The sequence below is a fragment of the Lemur catta genome, chromosome 9 (assembly GCF_020740605.2).
Source record: "Lemur catta isolate mLemCat1 chromosome 9, mLemCat1.pri, whole genome shotgun sequence".
Classification (NCBI taxonomy): domain Eukaryota; kingdom Metazoa; phylum Chordata; class Mammalia; order Primates; family Lemuridae; genus Lemur; species Lemur catta.
The window spans coordinates 27,910,282-27,935,507 of record NC_059136.1 but is presented as its reverse complement, the minus strand read 5'-3'; the positions used below and the strand labels follow the sequence as shown (position 1 = coordinate 27,935,507).

The 25,226-nt window shown below is 43.5% G+C and overlaps 1 protein-coding gene across 1 annotated transcript in view; it reads right to left on the bottom strand.

Moving 5' to 3' along the window:
* The window catches only part of FAM135B (family with sequence similarity 135 member B), a 180,894-nt gene that overhangs the window by 37,068 nt on the left and 118,600 nt on the right, over positions 1–25,226 (bottom strand). The window contains exons 7-8 of the mRNA XM_045561074.1: positions 6,540–6,693; positions 4,416–4,465 (exon numbers count right to left, since the gene is read on the bottom strand). Coding sequence (XP_045417030.1) covers positions 4,416–4,465; positions 6,540–6,693 — 204 coding nt within the window. The remainder of the gene's footprint in view (positions 1–4,415; positions 4,466–6,539; positions 6,694–25,226) is intronic.

Genomic DNA, 25,226 nt, shown 5'->3' with positions numbered 1-25,226 from the left:
CTCACCCCCTTTCCCTCTGACAAACCCTGGGTCCTGTCATAGAGCTTCTACAACCCTGGGGTAGTGATTGGAGCCTCTTTTGTTATTCCTAAATCCTTTCCAGCCAAAGGCTAATTGAGTCTATGCTAATGAGGTGTCTCTTGCCAGGCCCCCAGACAGTGTTAGGGTGGAGGCTGTTTGCCAGAAAGCTCAATCAGTGATTAGAGAGTTGGGAATTTCTGCCCCACCCTGACCTCAAGAGAAGAGACAGGTGCTGGGGACTGAGCCTGTCACCAAGGCCAGAGATTTAATCCATCTTGCCTGATACAATGGAGCCGCCATTAAAAACTTAAACGCCAGGGCTGGGAGAGCTGCTGGGTCTGAGAAGGCACCACGTGCCAGGGGGCCGTGCAACCCCCTCCAGGGGACAGAAGCCCTCTGGGGACCCTTCCAGACCTCACCCTATACACACGCCATCTGGCTGTTTGTCTGTGTTCTTCGTAATATCCTTTATAATAAATCAGTAATAGTATTTAATAAGACAAGTGCTATTGGAGTTCTGTGAGCCATTTAATCAAATAACTAAACTCAAGGAGGGGGTCATGGGAATCCCCGATTTATAGCTGATTGGCAGGAAGGGCTGGTGGGATTGTAGGATGTGCAGCTGGTGTTAGAACTGGCAAGGTTGTTGGGGTGAGGAAAACCCCCAGGTACTTGTCATCAAAGTGCTCTGTGGGTAGAGGCAGATCTCAGCAGTTTCTTTTGCCACATAGCACCTCCTTCTTCATGGCTCTCTGTGACCCGGGGGGATCTGTCCCAGCTCCCTGGTGCATGGCACGAGGGCCCCTTCGCTGTTAGCCTGGGCTCCCCGCTGGAGCCACAGTGCCCCCAAACCCGCTCCCCAGAGCCTGTCCACTGTGCCACAAGCACAGCCTGGTGCCCTCTTTCCTCTATCAGCTGCTCTTGTGCAAACAGGAAGAGTTTGTTATTTCCTCCAATGCAGTCTCTTCTTTAGAGTCCACTAGAATCTGCCTCCTTCTGGGTGGAATTAGCCACACATCCACCTGGGGGCCCACAACCACGTACAGCATGTGTGTCCCTGTCTGAACCCCTCACCAGGCCCATGGAAAAGCCTGACTGATGCCAAACAAGGCAGCAGTAGCAGGGGTGGTGACAATATGGTGCCCCAGGCTCTGTCCTAAGCACCCTGTGCATGGGACCTCACTTCGTCCTTGTAACAGCTGCTTTCACACACGGAGATGACCTGCCCGATGTTGGACTGCCAGTTGGCAGATTCAGGGCTGCGCCCCATAGTCTGGGCAGAACTCAACTCTCACGACTGCTCTCTGAGTGAAACATAGCACAGAACAGTAGCACACAGAGTTACTGAATGAGGAAATGAACACAGGAGTCCAAACTCATTTTATAGACAGGGCAACAGCCTTAGGGAGTCAGCAGTAACTGTTCCAGCATCAATCACTTCCTCACCTCTGGTATCGTTCTTGCAATCCATTGCTTCATCTGCTCATCCCAGCCTTTATTAAGAGCTTACTAGGTGCCAGGAGCCCTTCCACGCAGTGGAGGCTCAAGAGTGAGCAATCACCTCCCCAGGCTAGGCACTCCACAAGGGAAGGGGTCCCCACTGAGCACCTCAGGCTTAGCCCAGGGCCTGGTGAGCACTGGGGACTCAGGAAATGTTTGCTGAAATTAATCAAAACTCTCCTGGGTCCATAGCCTAATGGTAGTAGTTCCCAGGGACAAAAAGAACACAGCCATTTAATCTTATTTGCTGCCGAGAGCACTTGGAGCAATAGAACCTACTTTACGACAAAGGACATGACAAGCCAGAGCCCTGTGATCACCGCACCCCCAGGACGTCAGTGCTTTCTGCACTGTAGTGGGTCTCACAGACCCCACCTCTCTTCCATGCCATAGATGCTGCTTCCTGGGGCGGCATCACGGTGGGGCACGAGGGCCACTGTTCTGCCAGTGACCCTGGTCAAAGGGTGTATCCTTAGTGAGTCCAGCCCAGTTTATTCACCCACTGAACATAATATGATTACTTATTGTATAGAATTGTTCTATTGATTACATGAGGAAATTCATACACAATTCATACAAAATAGCAATCAGGCAACTAGTGAGTGTGCCATGCTCACTGGTTAAGAGAAAAAGACATTGATGACAAACAAATGGTTTTTATCCCCATTTTACAGATAAAAAAATCAAGGCTCATGAATATTAAGCAACTTGCTTCAAGTCACACAGTTACTAGGTAGGGAATATATAACCAGGCTCTGATGCACACAATCTTTACGATATACCCCAGGTCCCCACTACCCAGCATCACCTGACCAATATGGAAAAAACATGCTGCAGCCCTGCCTGCCCTCAGGACTGCGGGCCTGGAGCTGTAGCTCGGGCTCTGGAGGCAGAATACCTGCTGGGTGTGAGCACAGACTCTCTCTACCACTTACCCTGCTAACCTGCTTAGGTGCTTTGGCGAAGGTGACATCTCAGTGGGTAACAGGGAGTTAAAGGAGATGTTACTGACAAGCACTTAGAGCCCTGCCTGGCTGGGGATCCCTGCTTATTAAATGTAAGTTGGTGGTGCTGGTGCTATGGTGATCCTAGGCTTTGGACAAGAAGCTCCCAGAAACCTGAGCATAACAGGCACAGGAAGCACCTGGAGAACCTGCAGCCATGCCCAGCAGGAAGGTGAGAGGGTGTGTTGACAAACAGGTGCTAATCAGCTAGCTCTCCCGCACCATCTCCTGAATTGGAAATTAGAAAGTTGATCTAGGAAGCTGACCATATTCCTTCTTCTTCTTGTTGATATTGTCTTCAATCGCTAAACCTAAATTTCTGATAATTCACAGATTAAAGCAATTTTTCCTTGGGATGCTGAGGGGCGCCTCCCGCAGGCCCACTGCTCTGACCAGGCCTTCGGGGGATGGAACAGGAGGCAGCCTGGCAAGTCCTGGGGGGAGAGGCCACCTATGCAGAGCAATTTCCATGAGCTGAGCTCCCTGGTGGTCCCCTCACAACAACCCCAACACTAGACAAGGAACTGGAGGCCCTAAGGGCTGAGTTCATCACCCAGGGTCCTGCAGCTGCTGGGAGGAAGGGCTCAGCCTGGATTCAAACCTGGACCAGTGCGGCTGAGAAGCCTTGGGGCTCACTCAGGGGAAGGACAGAGAGCTATAGCTGTCTGCAGCCTTGCGGCCCACTGCCTTCTTGGCCGTCCACTTGGTGCAGGTCCAACAGCACCAGTGTAGAGCATGTAAGCTCCCTGCTGCTGGCAAGGAGGACTTTAAGGCCTTACTGGTCCTTACGTACTCTCTAAACCGACTCCTGTGTTACTCTCCTGCAGTTATGATAAGCAGTGTTTGCAATGTGATTTCCCTGTTATCCTACAAGCAAGTGCCCCCATCTTCCAGGCTCATGTCAAATGCCCCCCCCACCCCTGCAGACCCTTCCTAGAGCCCTGCTGCTCTCAGTGCCCCACAGCCTCTCTGCCTCTGCATCATTGTGACACAAATTCTGCTAACTTTGTAACTTGCTCTGAAGCAGGGAACCTTGAACTTGGCTGCACAAAATGCTCATCTGGGAGCTTTGAATGAAAACACCACTACTTGGCCCAGATGTTCTCTTTCAGGCTGTCTAGAAGCCCAGGCCCAGGCAAAGGTGGACCTGCAAAGTTCCAAGGGTGATTCTAATGTGCACATAGTGTCGAGAAACACTGGTTTAAAAGACAGAGATGTCAGTTTGCGATGAGGCAGTTGTTTTGGGTTCTGCTCCTAGCATTGGTTAGCTGTGTCACTCACCCTAAGGTACCAGACTTCCTTCCAATCTTAATTTGTATCTCGTTAATACAGGGATAACAGTGCTCACCCAGACCATCCAACACAATAGGATGTGAAATGTTCCAGAAATTGTAAATAATACCATGCACTTGTCAAATATTTTTTGAGCACATATTCTTAATACACATTTGATGAATTTTTTTGGTAAATGCATGCTGTGTCTTTGTCATCGTCATTGACTCTGGCCTCCTTGACGTGTCCGAGGCCACCTGAGCACAGGTGCAAGGTCCTATCACACCCATGGAGAAGCCCATTGTCACTAGTCAACAAATATGGATGGATAATGGATGAACGATGGGCAAATGCACAAGTGTAGTACAAGCTTCAAGAAGACAGAGACCTGTTAACCTGTTTAGATTTTCCAAAACATCTGGCACAGGCAAGGCACACACTAATAGACACTTAATGACATAGGGTAACAGATCTAAGAACATTTCTTCAGTTTGAGATCTAGAGAAAGGTTACAAGTGGTGTCTTTTCAACTCTGGTTTCTATAGCAAGCAAGCAACTATGTTTATCTTGCACAACTACTGCTATTCATTCAGACCCCAGGGCCAGTTCTCTAATTACCTGTAGCTCCGAGCACAGCTGAGAAAGTGTTTCTTCAACAGCAAGGGCCTCTAGGAAGCAAAAAAAAAAAAACCATATAATTAATGTACACACGGAAATGCAGCAGTTGCTAATTAAATGAAAAAAGTATATGTTTCAAATTGGCATCAAAGTCACACAGAGACAAACACAACTGCCGAGGACTCTCCTTACACATATTCTAATTTCCTAAAGAGATCATGCTTATAAGGAGAATAAGCCTGATTGGAGCCAGGGGCTGAGCACTAAAGGCCAACATCATCTCGTGGATACATTTACGAGAAACAGTATATCCCCACATTCATATAATATTTTGTGTGGTCCAGAGAGATTCCACACTTATTTCTGTTTCTGCAGGTACATGCATACACATGTACACACACAGACATATATATGTGCAGCATGTATGAGACATGGATTTGCATTTCCACCTTACAAATGGAAATGCAGAAGCCCCGAGACGTGGAGGGCAGGGCTCAGCTTCCTTCTCAGCTTCACTGGCTCTTGGCCTCTGGCCATTTGGGATATAAAGGTCATAGTCATGACTGTTTGAAATCTTCCCTAGTTCCATGATGCCATGGTCAGTGATTTGAACATGGCTGGGGCATGGGTTTTAGTTATGGCATTATTGCCCAGGTGACTGGAAACGACCCCTCAGCAACGTAGGATGCTAGCTGCTGACCTAATTAGCGTGCATCTCTTCACCTGACTGTTGTCCTCATGTCTGTGAACCCCAGGAGACACAACGGACTGTTGTTGTGATCACAGCTGTGCTTCCTCGGTGCACAACGCCGGACACATAAAAGATGCTCAGTAAAATATGATGCATGAGTGAACAAATTAACTCAGTTCCTCTGGATTAAAAAAAGTTATATTAGGAGTCCAACTGCTACTGAACAATCTTCATCTTCCCTTTGAGCTATATAAACTGGCTCTGATTCTGTGCTTATGTTTATTGTATACATAAGATTTGAACCTGAAAAAATTTCAGTAATTGCCTGGGATTCAGAGTAGCGCCTGAGCATAGGACTTGGCGTTAGAGCTGATAAAGCTGATGGTAAGATGGCTGTAGATGTCAATTCAGCAACTCTGTCCCTGCACCTGCTCCACCACTCCACATCCCAGGGAGAGTGCATGAGGCATCCGAGGGCACCCTGCTTCCCCCAAGTCCAGAGGGGAAGCTAAGCATGCAGACAAGTCATGTGATGGTTTCAGTGCAATAATGGGCAATGTACAGGCCATAGACATAGCCAAATCTCAGCAGTGAAGTCTGGGGTCTAGGCAGAGAAATGAAGGTACCCAGCATCAGATTCTGATGTTGAAATTGGTGTTAATCTTGAAAACCAGGCTGAGGACATGACCTCTGTTCTGGAGGCAAAGTGCTCTTATTAGGGGACTTTGAGCAGAACCATGATACCTCACCTGCTGTGATTGAGAATGACATGATATGAAGGACCCTGCCCTGGGGGATCAGCACAGGATCCCTGGGACCTGTCCGGGTTCTGCCACACATTGCTGTGTGACTCTAAACAGTCCATTTGACCTCTCTGAACTTCACTTCCATCATCTGCCAATTGAGAGGGATTCTGGCCCAGTGATCTCTATGACATCTAATCTTTGGAAAATCCATGTGCAAAAATCAATTAGTCCTCAGGTAACCTAGCCAAATAGGATGGATACTAAGAGGTTTCCATAATCATCCAGATTACATACATATGTAAATATATAGGTATATGAATATATATAGTTCTTTATGAGGATTGTTTTACACTCTGGTAAAACAATTACAATTTTATAATTATAGCCTAATTAATAAAAGGCTATATACTAGCATTTTCCCCTAGAAAGTGACTTCACATTATGTATTGGGAGTACGGGTGTGTAACAGGTATTCAATAAATGGCTGCTGGATGAATGCCTGAGTGAATGAACGTGTCTTTTCACACTGCATTTGCACTTCCCAGATTCTCTCCTCCTACAATAACGTAGAACGCAGACAAAACCTACCTGAACTGCGGTGCCACAAAAGCATGCTGGACTTGGCAATCCCTAGCCAGAGGGGATACCGCAGGTGCTGGGATGGGCTTCCCCCCCACCCATCCTTACCCAGCTCCGTGTGCGGCAGCTCCGGGACATCTCTCATAATCACCAGGAAGTAGAGGCGGAGTCCCCGGTAGGCACGCAGGAGCAGCAGGCACAGGTCTCGGTGCCACTTGTGTGCGTGCTGCATGCAGTTCTCCGACGGGATGTAGAAGCTCCCCTGCGGGGGTTAGACAGAAACAAACGCTGAGGAACATCACGCCTGACCCAGGGCTGTACCCTCCACTCACCCTGCAGCAACATTCACAAAACGTTTGGCGGTTCAGGGAAGGAAGCAGCCCTGGTCCTGAGAAAACTGGGAAGTGGTTACAGATTCCAGGAAAAGAGAACTGAGCTTGAATTTCTTTTTTATTCTTCCATGTGGGAAAAACATTGGACTCTGCCTCACCTTTGTTGTATCACATTCAAATTAAAATGATAAAATAGCAATAACAACAACAACAATAATAATAGTGAATGATGAGGATGAGGGCACTGACCTCAAAGGTCAGTGGCAACTGAACGGCCCCCCTTAAAAGCCTCTCCCCCACCACTGCAGGGTGCACTCTAAGAAGAGGCCATAGGACAATGGAGGTGGGCCCTTTTCACAGGGAGATAAGGAATTTAGAAAGACCCTTGTAGCAGGTGGATGCCTTATGATACATAGTGCTGAAAAACAGTAAAAACAATGTGCTGTGGTAAACTAGGAAGAGGTCATGAGGTTAAGTAATCAATGCTGAAAGTGAACTTTGAATGTGAGCATGCAGTGTTGGGATGCTCCACACATGATATTTTGTTTGTATTAATAGATGTAAGACAGATTAAACTGGTAGAGTTACAAAGTAGTTTGTCTAACAAGGAAAGGACATTTAAGTCCACAATTGCGTTGGAGATCCAGGCATGATGAAAAGGAAGCAGCAGCACAGTGTTGACTTTCCTGCAGACTCGAGAGAGAGGGGCATCCCGGGAGGAACTTCAGGAGGGATCTGTTCTGAAAGCAGAGAAAGGGGTCCCGTGGGAGAGGGTCCGGGCACAGAGGGTGGGAGTTCCTGAGAAATGTGCTGGGAAACCCAGAGGACTTGGGACCTGTTTGTGCATCTCCTGCTCACATGGCTGAGATGGGAGGAAGCAACGGCTCTTCCTGTCCCTGGGGCCTGCTGCCTTGCCTGGCCTGCTTGGGGCGGGGAGATGCGGGAATTTCTCCCTCTCAGCTTGTGTGAGTTAGTCTACATCTCCAGTGATGGAGACAGCCTCCTGCCCCGTTTGCTTTCCTTTCTTTTTGCTGTCATCTTAGAGGCCTGAATTGGTCCAGTGGGGGCAAAATAGGCCTGCTGGGGGTCAACACACATCTGCACCTCATCCGAGCTCCCAATGGTGTCGTGTCAGCAGGCATCAATGGGTATAAGTATACTGATACTAACCATCTTAGGATGATTTGCTCATGTGTGATACAAAGTGATAAAATTTAGGAAACCTCAATGGGAGTCTCAGATCTGTGATCACCTAGCTCTGAGACTGTCTTAGGTGCATAGTCCCTAGAAAGAGACTATGAGAGGGTCACTGTGGTGTGCTCTCAGGAGCAACATCTGTGGGGGAGTGGGACAGGACAGAGGAGTGGCATTGCATTGTCATGCGGACACAAAAGAGACCTCAGCCCATGCCATGGGTAGCCCTGGACCTGCAGAGCAGCTGGCCTCAGTCAAGGGCCAGGTCTTTGTACCCAGGCATTGACCAGTACTGGAAGTGAGTTACTTTATGGGGAAGGTTTGACCTTGGGTGAGCAGCTCTCTCTAGACAGGATAATCTCTAAACTCGGCCGATTGCTGCCAGCCACTGATATTCCCAGCAGTGTGAAGAGGGAGTGGTTCAGGCCTGAAGGTGGGTCTGGGCATCCCACCACAGAGTCCACTGGGGAGACCCTCTGCAGCAACTTTACTCCCCAGGGCCTCACTTTTCCCAGCCCTGAAACCTGGCTTTGGATTACAAGGTTGTAAGGTCCCTTCTGATTTGAATTTAAGAAAGACATTCAACAAGGTTTGGAATCAAAAGATTCCATAGCCAGAAAATTCAGCCAACTATAACATCTGTGTTCACCCAGCATTGAGGCTGATCCATTTATTCCCATGTCTCATATCACCTATTATATTAAGATTGAATACAGCCAAGCCAATACAGACAGGTATAGAAAAACTGGCAGAACTAGTGCACAGCAGGGAGCATGTCAGACTATCCAGGCCTGCAGAGCAGGAAGGAAACCACTGCATTTAGCTAGAATACAGATGTAGTAAAATAAACTAACAAACATAAAATCTCACTATCATCAAAGAAAACACAATTTAAAGTGTCCCACTCCCTAGAGTCTAATAATTTCTTGTAGACCCTTCTAAAATACTACCACGTGCATATGTGCCTATGTATGTTCATGTGCACTTACTGTATGTGCGCACACCCTGAAAACACACACAGACATACTTATAAGTCGGAGGATGCTCTGGGCATTTATCTGCTCCTTGTTTCCATCACTTCTCATGTCTTGGAGTTCTTTCTGATCACACCAAACAATAAATGACAAAAGCTCTTATTTCCATTTCATAGATCAAAGACTGTGGCTCGAAGTACTGAGTAACTTATATAAGGACTCTCTGCTTGTCGGAAGCAGACATGATTCTCAAAACTCAGGAGCCGACACCAGGCAGTCGTTTCTCAGTATGCCACACGTGCCTCGGAAAATCGTGCCCGGCAGAAAGCAGATGCAAGACAAAGGCCCGCTTGCTTGACAGAGGCATTAATTTAAGTACAGCAGTGTCTCCATTAGCTGTGACTAAGCAGGAATAAGAGTGGGAAGGGGATTAACAAAGGCACCACATAAGGTAGCTATGAGGCCCCAGTTAGCTTCCAGCAGCCCTGAGAACCCCACCTCTGCCCCAGCTACCTGCCCACACCTACCCACAGCTCGGTCTTCTCATCACGATCGCCTCATTTTGAAAGTGCTTCCAGGCCCACCGAAGAGGGCAAGAGATCTATGAAGTCTGTTATTAAGTTTGACTTTTAAAACTAGACTCCAAACATTGTTTAGATTTTTCAAGAGAGACATAAAGAAAACCTTGGGGAACCTTCATAAGGCTGATTCAATATGATTATTGAGATAAGAAGAAGTCAAAATGCTAATCCAAATAGAAATACTGAAATAGATGTGGCTGGAGATTATTATAAACAGAACAAAATTGAAAACCTCCATTCTTCATAAATTACAGCACGACTTTTGAAAAATGAGTGATATGCCACAGAAAATCCCATTAGCCAGCTTCCAGGCCTGCAGAGCTTGTGTCAGGGTAGAAGAGCCAATGTACTTCCATTAGAATTGCATGAAGTGCATTGAAAAGTTATGTGACAATCTCCCTAGCACAAAGCAAGGGCACTTCAGCAGCCCTCTTGCAGCAGTCTGGAGTGAAAACCCTAAATACTAAAGCAGGAATCCAGCAGGGCAGGCAGACCGTCAGGCTGCACACGAACTCACACATGGAATGTTCCTGGCCAGGGCTCACCCCAGAGCAGGTGCATGACAGAAGACAGGTGTCTCCCTTCCTGAGGCTGCAGTCAGTCCAGAGTAAATGGGAAAACATTTCTATGGTTAAATGTACAGTCTGGAGCTTGGACTACATGGCAAACAGCATTAGTGTTGAGGCTCAAACCCAAGTTTGAGTTCTTGCTTCTTTACTCACTACCAATGTCACCTTGGGCAGGGTTTCCCCCTCCCTGGTGCTGCAGGTACATCACCTGTCAAGAGGGAATAGTCCTAAAATTGGTGTCACAGGGTTACTGCTCAAGATTAAATGAGGCCATTCAGGTAAAATGCTGACATATGTAATGGCCCAGTGTCAAGTCAGTGTGCACTGAAAGGAAAGTTTGCTTACATAGGCCACTCTCGGTGAACACGTCTATGGATTGTGTAGCTTAAGATTCAACAGTGATACACACTTAGAGACCTAAAAATGAGTTAAAGTTCACTGGGAGTTCTGTAGAGGCCTGATTTGGTTTTGAACACAGATTTTGGAGTCAAACATGCCTGCACCTTGCTCATGGATTAGTCCCTTCGTAACAACAAGCCTGAGCCCATCCTTCTGCATTAGAAGTGCCAGTTTCCTGTTGTGGACGGTCAGGATAACAATAAAGTTAAAATGCTTAAGAGAGTGCCGGGTTTATAGTTAAGTACTTAATATGTTAGTTAAGAAGTTTATTTTTATCTCATTTATTACTTAACAGAGTATATAAAAATCAGAATAGCTAAGCTTGTTATCAACTCTGACCTTTATATAAATGCCTCTCAAATCTACACCTCTACTTTAATTCCTTCCCTGGGATCCAGATCTCTGCATTCCAAACTTCTGATTGGATAGCTTGCCTAGTTGTCATAAAGCCACGTCAAACAGAGCTCATCACCGCCCCCTCACCAGATCCGTCTCTTTCCTCTAGTCTTCCTTAATGGGACCCATTTTGCCCAACACCCAGTAAAGCCAGGGAGTTCCCCAAGGCCCCAGAATTCTTTCTTACCTCAAAAATCTGTTATAGTTTGAAGGTTCTCCCTCTAGCATTCTCTGATCCGTGCCACAGTTTGAGTTGTCTACATGGCTTACTTGAATTATTAAAAACATCCATCTTATGAGTCTCACTGCTCTGGTCTTAGCTTCTACCTACAGCACCAGTCTGTGCAAGTCAGTTCATGTCATTATTCACTGTCTATAAGATAAAGTTCAAACCCCTTTGTGTGGCATTCAAGGCCTTTCCACCTTAAGCCCTGACCACATTTCCAGATTCAACTGTTTCCCTCCAGGTACATTTCCTCTTGAGGGCCTGTCCCTTGCTGTCTTAAATGTCCTTTTCCCAGCCTTTCTGAATTAACCCCTAGTCACCACCAAGATGCACATCAAATGCTGTCTCCTCTGTGAGATTCTCCAACCACCACCCCCTCTGTGGTTCCTCATGCATACTTTATTAGACCAATTATGATTCTCCCTCTTTCTCTTTCCAACATTCTCTGAATACTTAGACGGTAGAAACAGTGTTATTTGTCTTTGAACCTGAAACACTGGCACATAGATATTCACTGAATACACAGAGAATGAGTGGATGAAGGAGTGAGTTGTAGCCTCTGCTACAGGTCACCGTATCGTCATGACAATACAGACTTGATGGACACAGTCCTGGCCTTTATGTCCAACATAGCCTCACGTCCCCCTACTTTAAAACTGTGGGACTTTCACATGATTTGGGGATTTGGATTAGGATTTCCTAGATTACTATAATAATCATGCTATAGATATATATGTCCTATATAAATATACCTATACTTTATATGGAACATACATGTAATCTAAATTTTATTTGGCATGTGCTAAACATTGATAACTTTTCAAAATAATTCAAAAATACCCATAAAAGCAAGAGATAGAGTTGTTAAGAAGTATCAATACATTGTTTGTGTTACAGTTATGAGTGAATACGTAAATGAAATTGGCTTTTAATATTCTAGAGGTTTATTTGAAAAAGACATGTGAGTTCTATCAGACCTCAAAATCTAGAATGCTATTAATAGTAGCACCATTTGTTACGTGTCTGCTGGTATGCCTGGTACTATTTTTAGTCCCTGGCTTCCTCCTCTTGGTAATTCAGTGAGTTTTACATTATTGTTTCATTTTTACCATTAAGAAAACAATACTAATCTTAAAAGCATTAATAAATAGTTAACATTATTTGGCTCTATTAAATGCCAGGCATTAAGTGTTTTACATGTATTAATCACTTAATTCTCATGTCAACCCCATGATATAAGTCTATTTGTTTCACTGCACCCATTTTGTAGAGTGGGAAACTGACCCTCAAAGTGGCAAATCCCTTGTTTGCAGGTCTCATGACAAGCAGGCAACAGATCAGGAATTTAGACATGCGCTGGCATTGGAAGCCCACACGCTTCCAATCTTGATGCTGAACTTCCTTTTTGAACTGAGCTTCCGGCAGTTTAAATAGTTTGCCTGTGTTCACGCACCCAGGAAGCAGTTGAGTCGAGCTTCTAACTCAGGTCAAGGGCCCAGGCTTCAAAAGGAATCCTGCTTCATACATCGCAAAGAGAATCAAAGCCCCTGTGCTAGCTGCAGCTTTGCTGCTAGCTAGCTGTGATCCAGGAAAATCACTTTACCTTCTGGCCCTTCATCACCTTCTCTGCCAGCCACAAATCGGTGAGGTTTTAGTTGGTGAGTCCTAAATGTTGTGTCCCAGTACTCTGGGTTGTGGTGACTAACTATGAGCTGAACTACAAGTATTTCTTGCAAACACCCCACCCCTCAATTTAAAATATAAAAATCACAAATGATTTTTCATATTAATATTATTGGATTCAAAGTTACACCTGTTACCCCCCACTGACATCCCAGAGAGTTTATTTAGCAGGAGAAAAAGGAAGCAAGAGCTGCCAGGCTGGGACTGCGGGGTAGCTGTGGGGGTCGGGGAGGAGTTGGGAGTCCTGGGTCTGGGTCCTGTCCTGACCCAGACATCTGCTCCATCCCACATGTGTACACCTGCTGCCCTCCACCTACATGTAGCTTCAGCATCGAAGGATCATGCAAGTGACTATTGAGTGATCACAGGGAGATCTGTATGGCTCTGGACGTGGAGACAGTAATCTTGGTTTTGTGTTTTCTCCCTCTATGAGTTTGTGGTACCAGTGTGCCCCTCCTGGAAATCAGGGAGAGATTATTACTCAGTTTCTACTCCCAGATACATTCATGTAGTTGGCAATCACTCCATGTGGTTGACTGAAACAAGAGGAGGGTCTCAGGGAAGCTTGAGAGATGTCTCCAGCTCTCAAAAGGCTACTGTGAAGAGCTTAACTACATAAGGTCCCACTGAGTGTGCCAGAGACAATGAGTGGGAGCTGTAGGAGGGCGCATGTCGTGGCAGAGAATGTGAATTTTCCATTCTTAAGGTGGCTTCAAAATGGAGGGACTTCCCTTACCATTATAGTCCTGGCCTGTCTCTGCCCACTTGCTGGCCAAATGGTGAGTTTTGGATAAGAAACATGCTCTGCTTTGTTCTGTCCTCAGAGACAATAATCTCCATCACCCTTAGCCCTGGGGGAGCCTGGTCGTGGAGTCCTGCAAGGGAGGCCTGCAGCTGTCTCACACTACTGGGCCTGGGTAGGTAAGTAGTTAATTCTAGAGCTCACTGTTCATATATTCACCCTCTACCTTGCCAAAAAATGTAAACAAAATCTCCAATTTGTTTTATCCAATTGTCTCGGCACTCATTTGGGGAAAAGAAGGTATTGTTTATCAGTTCCCCTTCACGTCCAATAGCAGATGTGCTCTATGATGACAAGATCATTAATGTTATCACTGCTGCACTGTGGACAGATGGCCACAGAAGGGCCGTGTCACCTGGGGTGCTCAGGAATGAGGGTGGCATGCAGGACAGTTGGTCAGTGTTGGGGAGAGGGTTGGAATAGACCAGTGGGTGGGGGTCCCACTTCAACATAGCTTTTTGTTCATAGCAGTTTTATGTGCTGGGTTCTGCATAGGAATTTGTTTGGAAAAAAAAAATCCTCACTTATAAAAAGAAAAAGTACAAAAATCACTGGACTAAACTAATACCCCTTGAGGGTGGAGCTTTTCTGTCCTTATCCAGAAGGCAAGTGCCAATTATTTGGCTGAAGATCAGACCTCAACCATCTTTGTTGCTCATTGTTTTCATTTCTGACTCCTAAATATTGTTTCCTTTTCTGTTTATAAGCCTGTTGTAAACAGCAACTTCTAAAAGATGCTTTGTGATCCAGCTTATTCCAAAATCATTTGATTTTTTAAACTTGTATGGAGGGAAGCAAGAAGGTTCCATAAAAATATCAGCAGATGGGAAATTAGAGGCGAGGCCTGGGGCCGAGGAGTCAAATCTAAGCTTTGCTATCACCATGGACAGAGGCTGCGCTAGCACCTCGGACCGGGCCTTCGCTGCCCTCAGAGGGCAAGAGCGAAGGTAAAGGGGAACAGCTCTTTGCTATCCACAAAGGACAAAAAATACTAGTGTTCCTGTGATTATCATTGGTAGTGGAAGACATGAATCCTTGCACCGCTGTCCTTAAGTGATGACCTTTTCTTTACTGAATCGGTCAAGTCTTACAACACCGAGAGATTTCAACTTATTTAGAACTTTACAGAAATAATAACTCACTAGTAATTAGATACATTGATATATTGTCCATGAATAATTCATAACCACCTTATACATTGCCCTAATACCAATGATGCATTTTGTATGAATGCAGAAGTTGTTGCTATTAATCTGCTTGACTTTAGAGAACTATATTTTCATATTAGAAGTATTATGATTGGGTTTCTTTGTGTTTGTCAGCAAGGCGGTGGAGTCAAACCAGTTCCATTTATTATCATAACCCTAATTGCTCTTTATTTGGTGTTTCCCTGTGTGCCCATCATGGTGGCAAGCACTTGAGCTCCAGAGGTTTGCCTGGAGGAGAATGTACTCAAGTTGGAGGAACCAGGGACCCAAGCACATAACTGCAGTGCTATATGACAAGTGAGTGTCATACTAAAAGATACCTCAGGATACTCTGAGTGTGGACGGGATGCACAAAACTATCTAGAGTTTGAGGGTAGGGAAGGATTCCTGGAAGAGGTGATGTGGCAGTTGAATCTTCAAGGGTTAGGTAGGTACATAAAGGACAAAGGATGAGCATGCTATGAACAGAAACCATCATAAACAAAGGCACAGGGTGAGAATAAAAGGACAAAGTGCAGGGAAATATAATCAGCTATGTGCTGCTAAAGTAAATGGGTCCAGGAGATGAAACTAGACAGACAGGCTAGAGTAAGGTCACAGAGGACCAGGCATAGCATGTCAGTCAAGAATCAATTCCCAGGACCCCAGAGACACATCAGCACCGTGTGGAACATGTCAGGGTGTCTGTCAAGGACAGGAGGGCAGGACAGAGTGGGAAGGTGTCCAGGCTTTCCTCTGTGACTCTGGCTTCCTGCAGGTCACAGCTGCTGGTCCTTCAACCCCTTAAAAATGTTGGAATCATGATGCAAGTGTACAAAGTGGAATGGCCCCTGAGGGGTTACATGAATGGTGCCACAACGCTAAGAGACAAGTCTAGAATTCCTAAACAGCACCACCTGGCTCAAATCCCACATACTACTATTCTGAATTCACCAGAATCAAAGCCCCTACATTGAATGGTATCTTCTCAACTGAGGGCAAGACAGTGAGAATAGAGATAATGAAAACAGTAGGAGTAAAGTGAAATGGCCATCAGATAAACAGCATTAATCACGTGGTCTGTGAAAGGCCAAACAGTCATTACAACCATCTCCAAGAAGCTAGTTCCAAGAGGATAAGCTTAGAGGTGTCTGCAGAGTGAGCTGTCAGTCTCAGCGCCTTAGGACACTGTGACCATTGCATCCGTTTCTACTTTAAAAGTGGCCAAGGTTCACTATGGTGCTTTAAAGATTCAAAATGTTATGCTTTTGTGATTTTACTTATAAAGATATTACATTCCTTCAACTAATGCTGGGCCAGGCCAAGAGTCAGTATCTGGAATTACTCTCTTATTGTGAGTTCTGAGGCTGCTTGTATGAATTTGGTCTTTGTCTTTCCCCTTGGTACTCTTGATGGGCTTCCTAAGTATGGTCCCTCTACAGGGAACCTGGAAAGTAGCCCAGAGCAGGTCAATACTGAAAACATGTCTATGTTCCATGTCAAGCACACACACACCCAGGTGGCTCCTCATAAACCCATATGTCTGAGCCTCATGGCACCCAGAACTAGGTCCAATGTGGGGTGGGGGAGTAGAGGTGGCCTGTAGGTGTCAAAATTGGACAATCAGTATGGAGTATGGCTGTCACTTGAATGAGGCATGCCTGACCCCACAGCCCATGCTCCTAAGCACGACCAACCCCTGTCTCTCTACAGAAGATGCTCAGTGTAATGGCGTCTCCCTCTTGGGGCCAGCAGAAAACAGATCTGAGGGATTATTATTCTGAGGGATTACTAAGGAACATGGGAGACCACTTTGTAAACCTTGTCATAATAGAATGTTTAGTGCTATAGAAAACCAGCTCAAAGTATGTCTGGCTTTAATTCAAATAACTATGACAATCACAAAAACCAAAATAATAGTATTTGCATAAGAAGTAATAGTTTATTTATGGCTTTTAGATCGACTCTGTAAGGTATGTATCATTATTAGCCTCATTTTATAGATGCAGAGACATAGTGGGAGATCTCTCAGACAGTGTCAGGAATCAAGAGTTTCCTACAAAAATATTTATCAAAATTAATAGGCCCAAAATAATCTGAACCCGTTTTAAGTAAAATTTTATCATGCAGACAACCAAATTGTATTCAAATATCACTGTACAGTTTTAGTAGTTGCATTTGTATAGGGTTTAAGATCAAGTGGTTAAACACATGGTTACTGATGTGACAGTATTTATCTTGCATTGGAACATGTCTTAATTGAGGCTAGGGCCTTTGATGTATTGTTAATGCTGGTCTGCATGTATTGACTGCTTATTACTTGCTAATACTCTGTCAAACACTGTGAGCACTGTCTACATGGCATACGGCCATGTATCTATATGCAGCATATCTGCAATCATTTATTATCTTACTATAAAATAGCAGTGATAGTAACTGTCACCTGAAAACAATGTGGTGAGGCACAACAAAAACAGATAATGTGAGAAAGATGCTTAAAAGAGAGCTGGAAAGGAGGAGCATCCAGCAGAGAATAAGGTATTTGTAGAATGCAGGCAGACAAGAAAGGCATGTGACCCAGATTGCAGGGACTTGGGGGAGATGGCCCTCGGATGGAGTTCTAAAGTATCAAGAGGGACACTTTAGAGGTCTCGGCAGGTAGAGTGATGGTGCTGGCTATCAGCTGGTACCCTACTTGTCCACCCTGACAAATGTCGCTCCCCTTTCCCTGCACTGAAGAGACTGAGGCACAGGAAGGAAGTAGGGGAGAACGGAACCCCTTTTCCCTGTACTCTTCCAGACACAGCTTCCTCTCTGCTTTTCAGTATTGCAGACAGAGCCTGCAAGTGATATGCAGAGGCCATTTCACAACTGGATCTATTAACAATGACTCTGCAGACAGCAAATTCTTTAATTAAGGTAACCAAAGTCAATACATCATATTCCAGTGTAGAAAATACTTAACAGTCTACATTTGAAAATGCTGAATCTATCTATTAAAACATTTACAGCTTTGGCACTTTCATTTTCTAGTATTTTACTTCCATTTGTTCCTCATTAAAAGCAATTCCCCTGACTGTGTGCAATGTTCAGCAATTTTGTTAGCAGTTTGCAAATTGGATTCTTAATATTTAATCTAATTGAGAATAACATTACACAACTCAAACTGAACAAGCAATTTAGTTGTCAGATCATCATAAAACCGCAAACACCTTTCTGATGAATGTCTTTTATTTTTACAGTCTGGCTTGAAGGAAGGTCTCATTTTAAAGAAAAAAAATACTATTCTCCAATTTAATCAGCTTTATATGTGTTTCTTAAAAAATGACCAAACAATCATTTCCTGTGATATTTTAAAAATGTGAGCCGGGCGCGGTGGCTCACGCCTGTAATCCTAGCACTCTGGGAGGCTGAGGCAGGTGGATTGCTCAAGGTCAGGAGTTCGAGACCAGCCTGAGCAAGAGTGAGACCCTGTCTCTACTAAAAATAGAAAGAAATTATCTCGCCAAGTAAAAAATATATATAGAAAAAATTAGCCGGGCATGGTGGCGCAGGCCTGTAGTCCCAGCTACCCGGGAGACTGAGGCAGGAGGATCGCTTAAGCCCAGGAGTTTGAGGTTGCTGTGAGCTAGGCTGACGCCACGGCACTCACTCTAGCCCGGGCAACAGAGTGAGACTCTGTCTCAAAAAAAAAAAATGTGAGACATTGTGTGTTGAGTAGAATGAGTACAAGCTCCACCCACAGGGTCAACCTAGATTCAAATACTGGTTTTGCAAATTGTAAACTCTGAAACATGATTCCTTAGAGCACCACTCCTCACGTCAAAATGCTGCATCCCTCTATGAAAAACAATTTTGGAATGAGATATCACCTACTGTATAAGATTGTTGAAAGGATTAATTTGTATAATAAATCAAATGCCTGGTATGTTTTAAGTATACCATATGACCACTCCATAAAGAGTAACCACCATGAATTAATAATAATTATCATTATTCCAGTTAATTCTATTATTTTTATTAATACCATTATAATGTCAACAGCATCATTTTCCCTCATAACTAGATCGCACTCAAGAGTTACAAGAGACAGACAGATGGAGGGACGGGAGAGGACGGTTAGATTCCATGTGCTGTTTTCAGTTTGTTGTAATTCCTTTCTGTTTTACTTGATGTCTTTGATTGTTTTGAGACTCGACTCTCAGATCTGGCAGAGTATCTTTTGGAGATTGGACTTTAGAGCTTGTTAAGGATCAAATGTGGAGGAAGTTTATCTCCCTTGCAAGTTTCTCTTTGTGGATTTAAACAATATAAGGGTGCAAGAGGATAAAATACATGGAAATGGCCTGGAAAGCGTATAAAGGGAGAGGGGGTCCAACCAACTCACTCAGGAGTAGAGAGCAACTGTCAAGCTCCACTGGGCTGGAACCCACTTAGAGGCCAGGTTTAAGTAGGCACTCATAATAAACAGGAGGGACTGAGCAATATGAGTGCTTCTGTAGCCATGGAGATTTGTGGCTGGAAGTCTGTTCTCAACCGGACTCACAGTAACTTTTCATGTGGGTCCTACATGGTGCTCTAGATGCCTCATTGTGGAGGCCCTTCTAAACCAAGGGACTGAAACCCAGTCGTCATTCCTGTGGCTTGTCATTGCTCTGCCTTTAATTTCCCTGGAACCAGCTTGCTTTATCCCTGAAACCAGTCTCTGATCCTAACCTAACTGCATCTATATTCTATGCATTCACCTTACCAAATCCATGTTACGGGCTGCCAGGTGATATCCTCACGCTGTTTCTCAACAGACATCCCAGTAAATTAAAGTTTCTCTTCTCTTGGGAACTGCTCTGCCATCTCCCTGACTCAAATGCTGCTTTTATTACTAGTTCTACACCAAGGCAAGAGATATTTCTATCAAAAAGAGTTTTAGATGTTTTCAATCCTAATTACGGTTAACATTATTATGAATAGCTACATTTTAGAATTAAGTAGAACATACACACATAGCATGCTTAGCATGGTACACATATGCATTTATTCAAGAATCAGTTCTTGGGTGTTGTTTCTGGCCTAAACACCAAGCAGAGCTCTGTTAGGAAATGAAAAGATTATTTGTACATGACTTCTGCATTCAAGACCCTTGTAAGCTAAGATGTGAGACAGCACATAGATGAATGATTTCAGTCCAGCTTAGTAAGTGCTATGATAAATTTACACGCAAATGCTATTACAGCACAAATGTATCATTCTGGGTTCAGTCAAGAAAAATGCCATGTAAAAAGGGACTCCACTGTTTAAAATAAATAGCCAGATAAGGGCAGAAGGAAGAAAATTCTAGGCACATTGGTGAAGACACAGGTTAAAAAAAAAAAAAAAAACTTTTGGAGAAATGAAAAATAAAATCGATGGGATTTTCACAGAAAGTACATATGGAGATAAGGTTTAAGATAAGTTTAGACTTAGAAGCATAAGGAAGTATGAAGGTCTCTCATTTGTCATGATGATGAATTCAGCATTCATCACCTCAAATTAGCCTTAGGCAGAGATGGAGGAGAGTGAAGAGTATCAGAAGAAAAGTTGAGCTGGGAATCTGTGCATGGTCTAGATAAGAAGCAATTAGATTAGAACTTATGAGTTCAGGCAGCAGAAGAGAGAGGAGAAAAGGCACAAAAGCAAAGATACTTAGAGTTTACAGGAATCAGTCTCTGAACTGGATGTGAGAAAGAAGGGATCGAGGATGATTCTGAGGTTTCTAGTGACTTAATAAACAACACAGATAAAAACAGTTTTAGGTCCCAGGAAGACAACCCCGGCTGATTAGATATGAAGGTTAAGATTAAATATCTAGAGTCTATCAGCCTGGGCTCAAATCACCATCATTCACAATCTACCAGATCTGGAGCCAGTTACTTATCTCTCCACGCATCAGTTTCCTTACCTATAAAAGGAGGTAATTATTAATACTAATAGCTTCCTGTAAAGGCTCCTGAAGAGTAAATCAGATAGTGTGTGAAAGGCTTACTATGGGGGCTATAATACAGTAAAAGCTAAAAAAATAAAAATATCTAATATTATTCTATTAGTTAATTGAAAGTATGGACTTTGATCTGGATATTAGCCATGGGAATATATCCCTTATCCCTATATAAATTCATTGCTATGATCGCTGGAGACAACTGTTATGTAGCAAACAGAACAGTAAACTTGGAGCCTTAAATTCAGCATCTAACTTTTACCAGGCACAAGCCTAGCCAAGTCACATCCACTTTCTGGGCCTCGGGCTCTCATTCTTTGATAGAGTTTAACAAATTGCAGACGTATGGTCATAAATACTAAATGAAACAAGAGGGTGGAAGTGTTTTGGGACAGACAGAACACTTTAGAACCCCAAAATCATGTTGCATTATTTGATGCATCAATGATAATTCTAAGTGCAAGTAAGTCACCTTGGGAAGTTGGGGTGGGCTTCCCACTCTCCCCACCCTGCCTGCCCCCCATGAGTGGCTCACATCCTAGAGGTGATGCCAAGTGAAGGTTAGAGTATTCCCCAAAGCCCTCAGCAGACATTCTGGCAGCCATGAGCAAGCATTGATTTTTTTGAAAGTTCTCTTGTGAAAGAGAATGAGATCAGTATGAAATAGGATTCTCTGACCTACCCAGAGAAAGTAGCCAGTGAGGCAGAGGGGGCAGCAGATGTCAGTGAGGAATAAGATTAATTTCCAATAATAAATACCGGAGCAGACTATGTTAGTAGCAGACAAGGAGACTACAGACAAGGAGACTGTCTATAACTGGAAAAATCCGAAGGCTTGGTTCCAAGAGGGTTTCCTTGTCATATCTACTCCAGGAAGGGGGGATCTGGATTGGAATGGAGGCAGCAAGTTGCTGGTTGCCAATTAAAATCTAAATGATTATGACAAAAGTTTCTATGAAGACACTACCAACAAGATTTACAACCATTGGAAGGAGTGGTTAGATAAAAGAGGACATATCTGATCCATTTTGAGATAATAATTTTTCAGAATAGTTTTAATGAAATTCATACACATGATATTTATTGAGCACCAGGTGCTTGCATGGGCGATGAGGGTTATAGCACGAAGGCAACCATCTGCAGTGATATGTGCAGTGCACTAAGGGTTAACGGAAAAGGATGAAGGTAAGGGTTGTCAGGTAAAGCTCCTCTGAGCAAGTGACGTTCATTCTGAAAAGGAAAAAAGATGGCCAAGGGAAATCTCTAAAAAATAATTTTTCTGATGTTCTGCTTTTGTCATTCATTTGAGAAATAAATACTCAGTGTCCTGTGATGTGTTTATAAATAAGAGCACTTAGAAAGCATAGCTGTTTCTATATCAAGCTAAACAGCTAGTGATGGAAGGCATGTTGGAGAGTGAAAATCTGGTCCCTAAGTTCTGATTCATTCACAGGAAGCTTTGGCCCGGTGGTCTCTGCAATAAGCATATTCACATAACATATGTCATGCCCTTGGAAGATAGCTACAATCCTGACCATGTTATAAAGGGAGGAATTGAGGCATGAGGACACATAACCAGTAGGCTGCAGAGCTTTCCCAGGCCCTTGAGCTATGGAGTCTACCAGCTTCTTCCCTTTACTGGTGTCTGAACTTGGACAAATAACTTGTTATCTCAGTTTCCTGATGCATATGATAGGATGATAATAGTAGTCTCATAGTTGTTGTGACGGATAATGAGATAATATATGTAAGTGTTGGCTGTCATCAACATGGTCAACATCATCATCATCATCCTTGTCTTCATATAGCACCTGACAAACATGCCCACTGAGGTCAAGAGTCCGGAAATCTTATCCACAACCAATGTTTATGTAAATGGTAACTAAATTGAAGAATGTGCTTAAGACTAGAATTGTTGACATATTTCTGGATAGTCATACCTGGACAACAAAATGGTATAGTTCAAAGAATTCTTAGCTTGAGTTAGAAGAACTGATTTGGAATTCCAACACTGTCAGCTGTAAAATGACAATAAAAACCACCTTGCCTCTAGCTGTCTTCATGAAGTTATTCATTTGTTTTCTCATGCATTTCTTAATATTCAGTGAGTTTCTTCCTATGTCTGAGGCACTGGAGATACATCAGTGTTCAAGAAATACCTAGTCCCTTCCTTCACGGAGCTTTTGTAGAGACGGGGATAAAATGGGAAAAGAGAAGAAGTTGAATGTTACTGTGAAACAGACCTGGGAAGAAGATAAGAAACTTGAGGGCTTCTTCTAGGCAAGCTTTTACATTTAAGGAATTCTAATTTCTATATAAAAAATTACCTCTGTCTTCCAAACAACGAGACTATTAAAGGATGTCATATTTAACTTCCACCTCTTCATGCTAAGTATAACGGATAAACTTTAATGGGTGGAAATTTATTATTTATGGAAACATGATAACTCAGATTACTTCCAAGTATGTGTGCAATGAGACTTTGGGGGGAAATAAAAACTGCATCCATGTAAATCTAGTGCTTAAATTAACCAAAACTGTTTGTGCACATGAGAAAAGATTATAATCCTATTTCTATTGCTTTTAATTATAGCTATAACTAAAAATAATGAGAAAAACTAAAAGCAGGAGAAGGAAAAAGGAGAAGAAAGCTATCATTCATTTGATATTTATCATGTGTCAGTCACTCTGAATATATTAACCATGAGAACGACCATAGAGATCCCAGGGGACCAGCAATATATTCTGCTCACAATCACAAATTAATTTAGTGCAACATACACAGGAGCACAAACACTTCAGAGCTGTAGAGGTGGGTTAGAATTTGAACTCAGATAACTGCTCTTAGAAAAGATGCCTGGCTTCTCGGATCCTTTATTTTCTCTTCTAGAGAGTGGGGCTCATACTTAGAAATGTACATGGATATTAGAAAAGTCAGAAGAGATCACGTTTGCAAAAACTGAACACTGTGTATAGCACAGAGTAGTTGCTCAATAAATTTCCCTTCTCCTTTTGTTTTTCCTGGGTACTAGATTTCTTGCTTCCCAAGGTGTACTACGGCCACTGAGTTTACACTCTAGAGACCTTGTTCAGTGCCCCGCTCCCCCCAACACACACACACACACACACACACACACACACACACACACACAATTTATGAATAGACAACACAACCAAGAAAATGCTTACCTTCACTGGTAATCTGCCTTAAAGAAAATTAAATTGAACCAAACTAGAAAAGAAAACCATTTATAAAATCCCAACAATAAATATAAGTTAAAATGAGTCGAACATATTTGCAGGTGATGATGAATATCACATGTTTACTGACGAGGCTAACCCAGCATGAGTTGTATCTGCAACTGTCATTAAGAATCACACAGCTGAACACTAGTAATCTGGTCTCCATGGGAACAGAAGGTAATATCTACAGTACTGTTCCTAGATGGATCTTTTATTATTTCAATATTTGAAAAGTGATTTTTCAAGATGATAGAAACTATCAAATATATTCAATTATGTATGACGTGGGAGATGGAAAGTCTGGGGTTTGGAACGCTCCTTTGGTCCTGCTTGTTTTTCAGGGAGAAAAGAGGACACTTATGGGGAGAAGAGGCTGATATTTTAGGGAAAGGATCCCTATTCCCAGCTCTCTTGTAACGCCTAGAATTGCTAAACCTGGAACCTGTGCCTGGCCACTTTCATCACAGAAATTGATTTTCTGCTTTTAGTCATTTTACAAAAATCCACTGGGTACCAGATGGTGCCCAGAACCCCCACAAGTTCAGGAAGACCACTCAGTAATTGTACAGAGTAAGGACCAGAAAGTCTGGATAAATATTTGAGATGCAAATTGAGAAAATACCAAAGGAGCATGATTTCAGACGACAAATGGTAAAGACCATACTATTCCCTAATTAGCATAAACAGAAAATCAGAATTATCCTTGAGTTTTCTGTCTCCTTCACCCAGACCTATTTATTCTCCCTCTTAAGTGACTCTTTACTTCTTTCCTCAGTTTCCTGTTGTCATTAGCAGGCAGCAGGTTCTCTCTTAGATTGCTGCCAGGGTGTTCTACCTGGCTGCTCTGCCTCTAGGAGAACTCATACTTGGTGGACACAGAGATGGACACCCATGTGCTTGGCATAAGCAGTTAATAGAAACTATTCAAAGATAACAGCTTAGGGAAGGCTGCTCTTGTGCCCTGCACTACCTTCTGTGTTTTAATACGTTAACTGATTTACTTCTTACCCCAACCTATGAATTGTCCTTATTAATATTATTTCTATTTTATAATGAGTTTAACTCAGCCACCCAGAGGGTAATTGACTTGCCTTAAATCCCCTCCCTGCCACATGCACACGTGCACATTCTTGTGCACAGAGAGTGGCAGAGTCAAGAGTAGAACATAAGCAGTCTGGATCCAGCATCCACAGCACATCCTGGAGCTACTAAAGCAGGTACGCAATCTGAAATGCTTG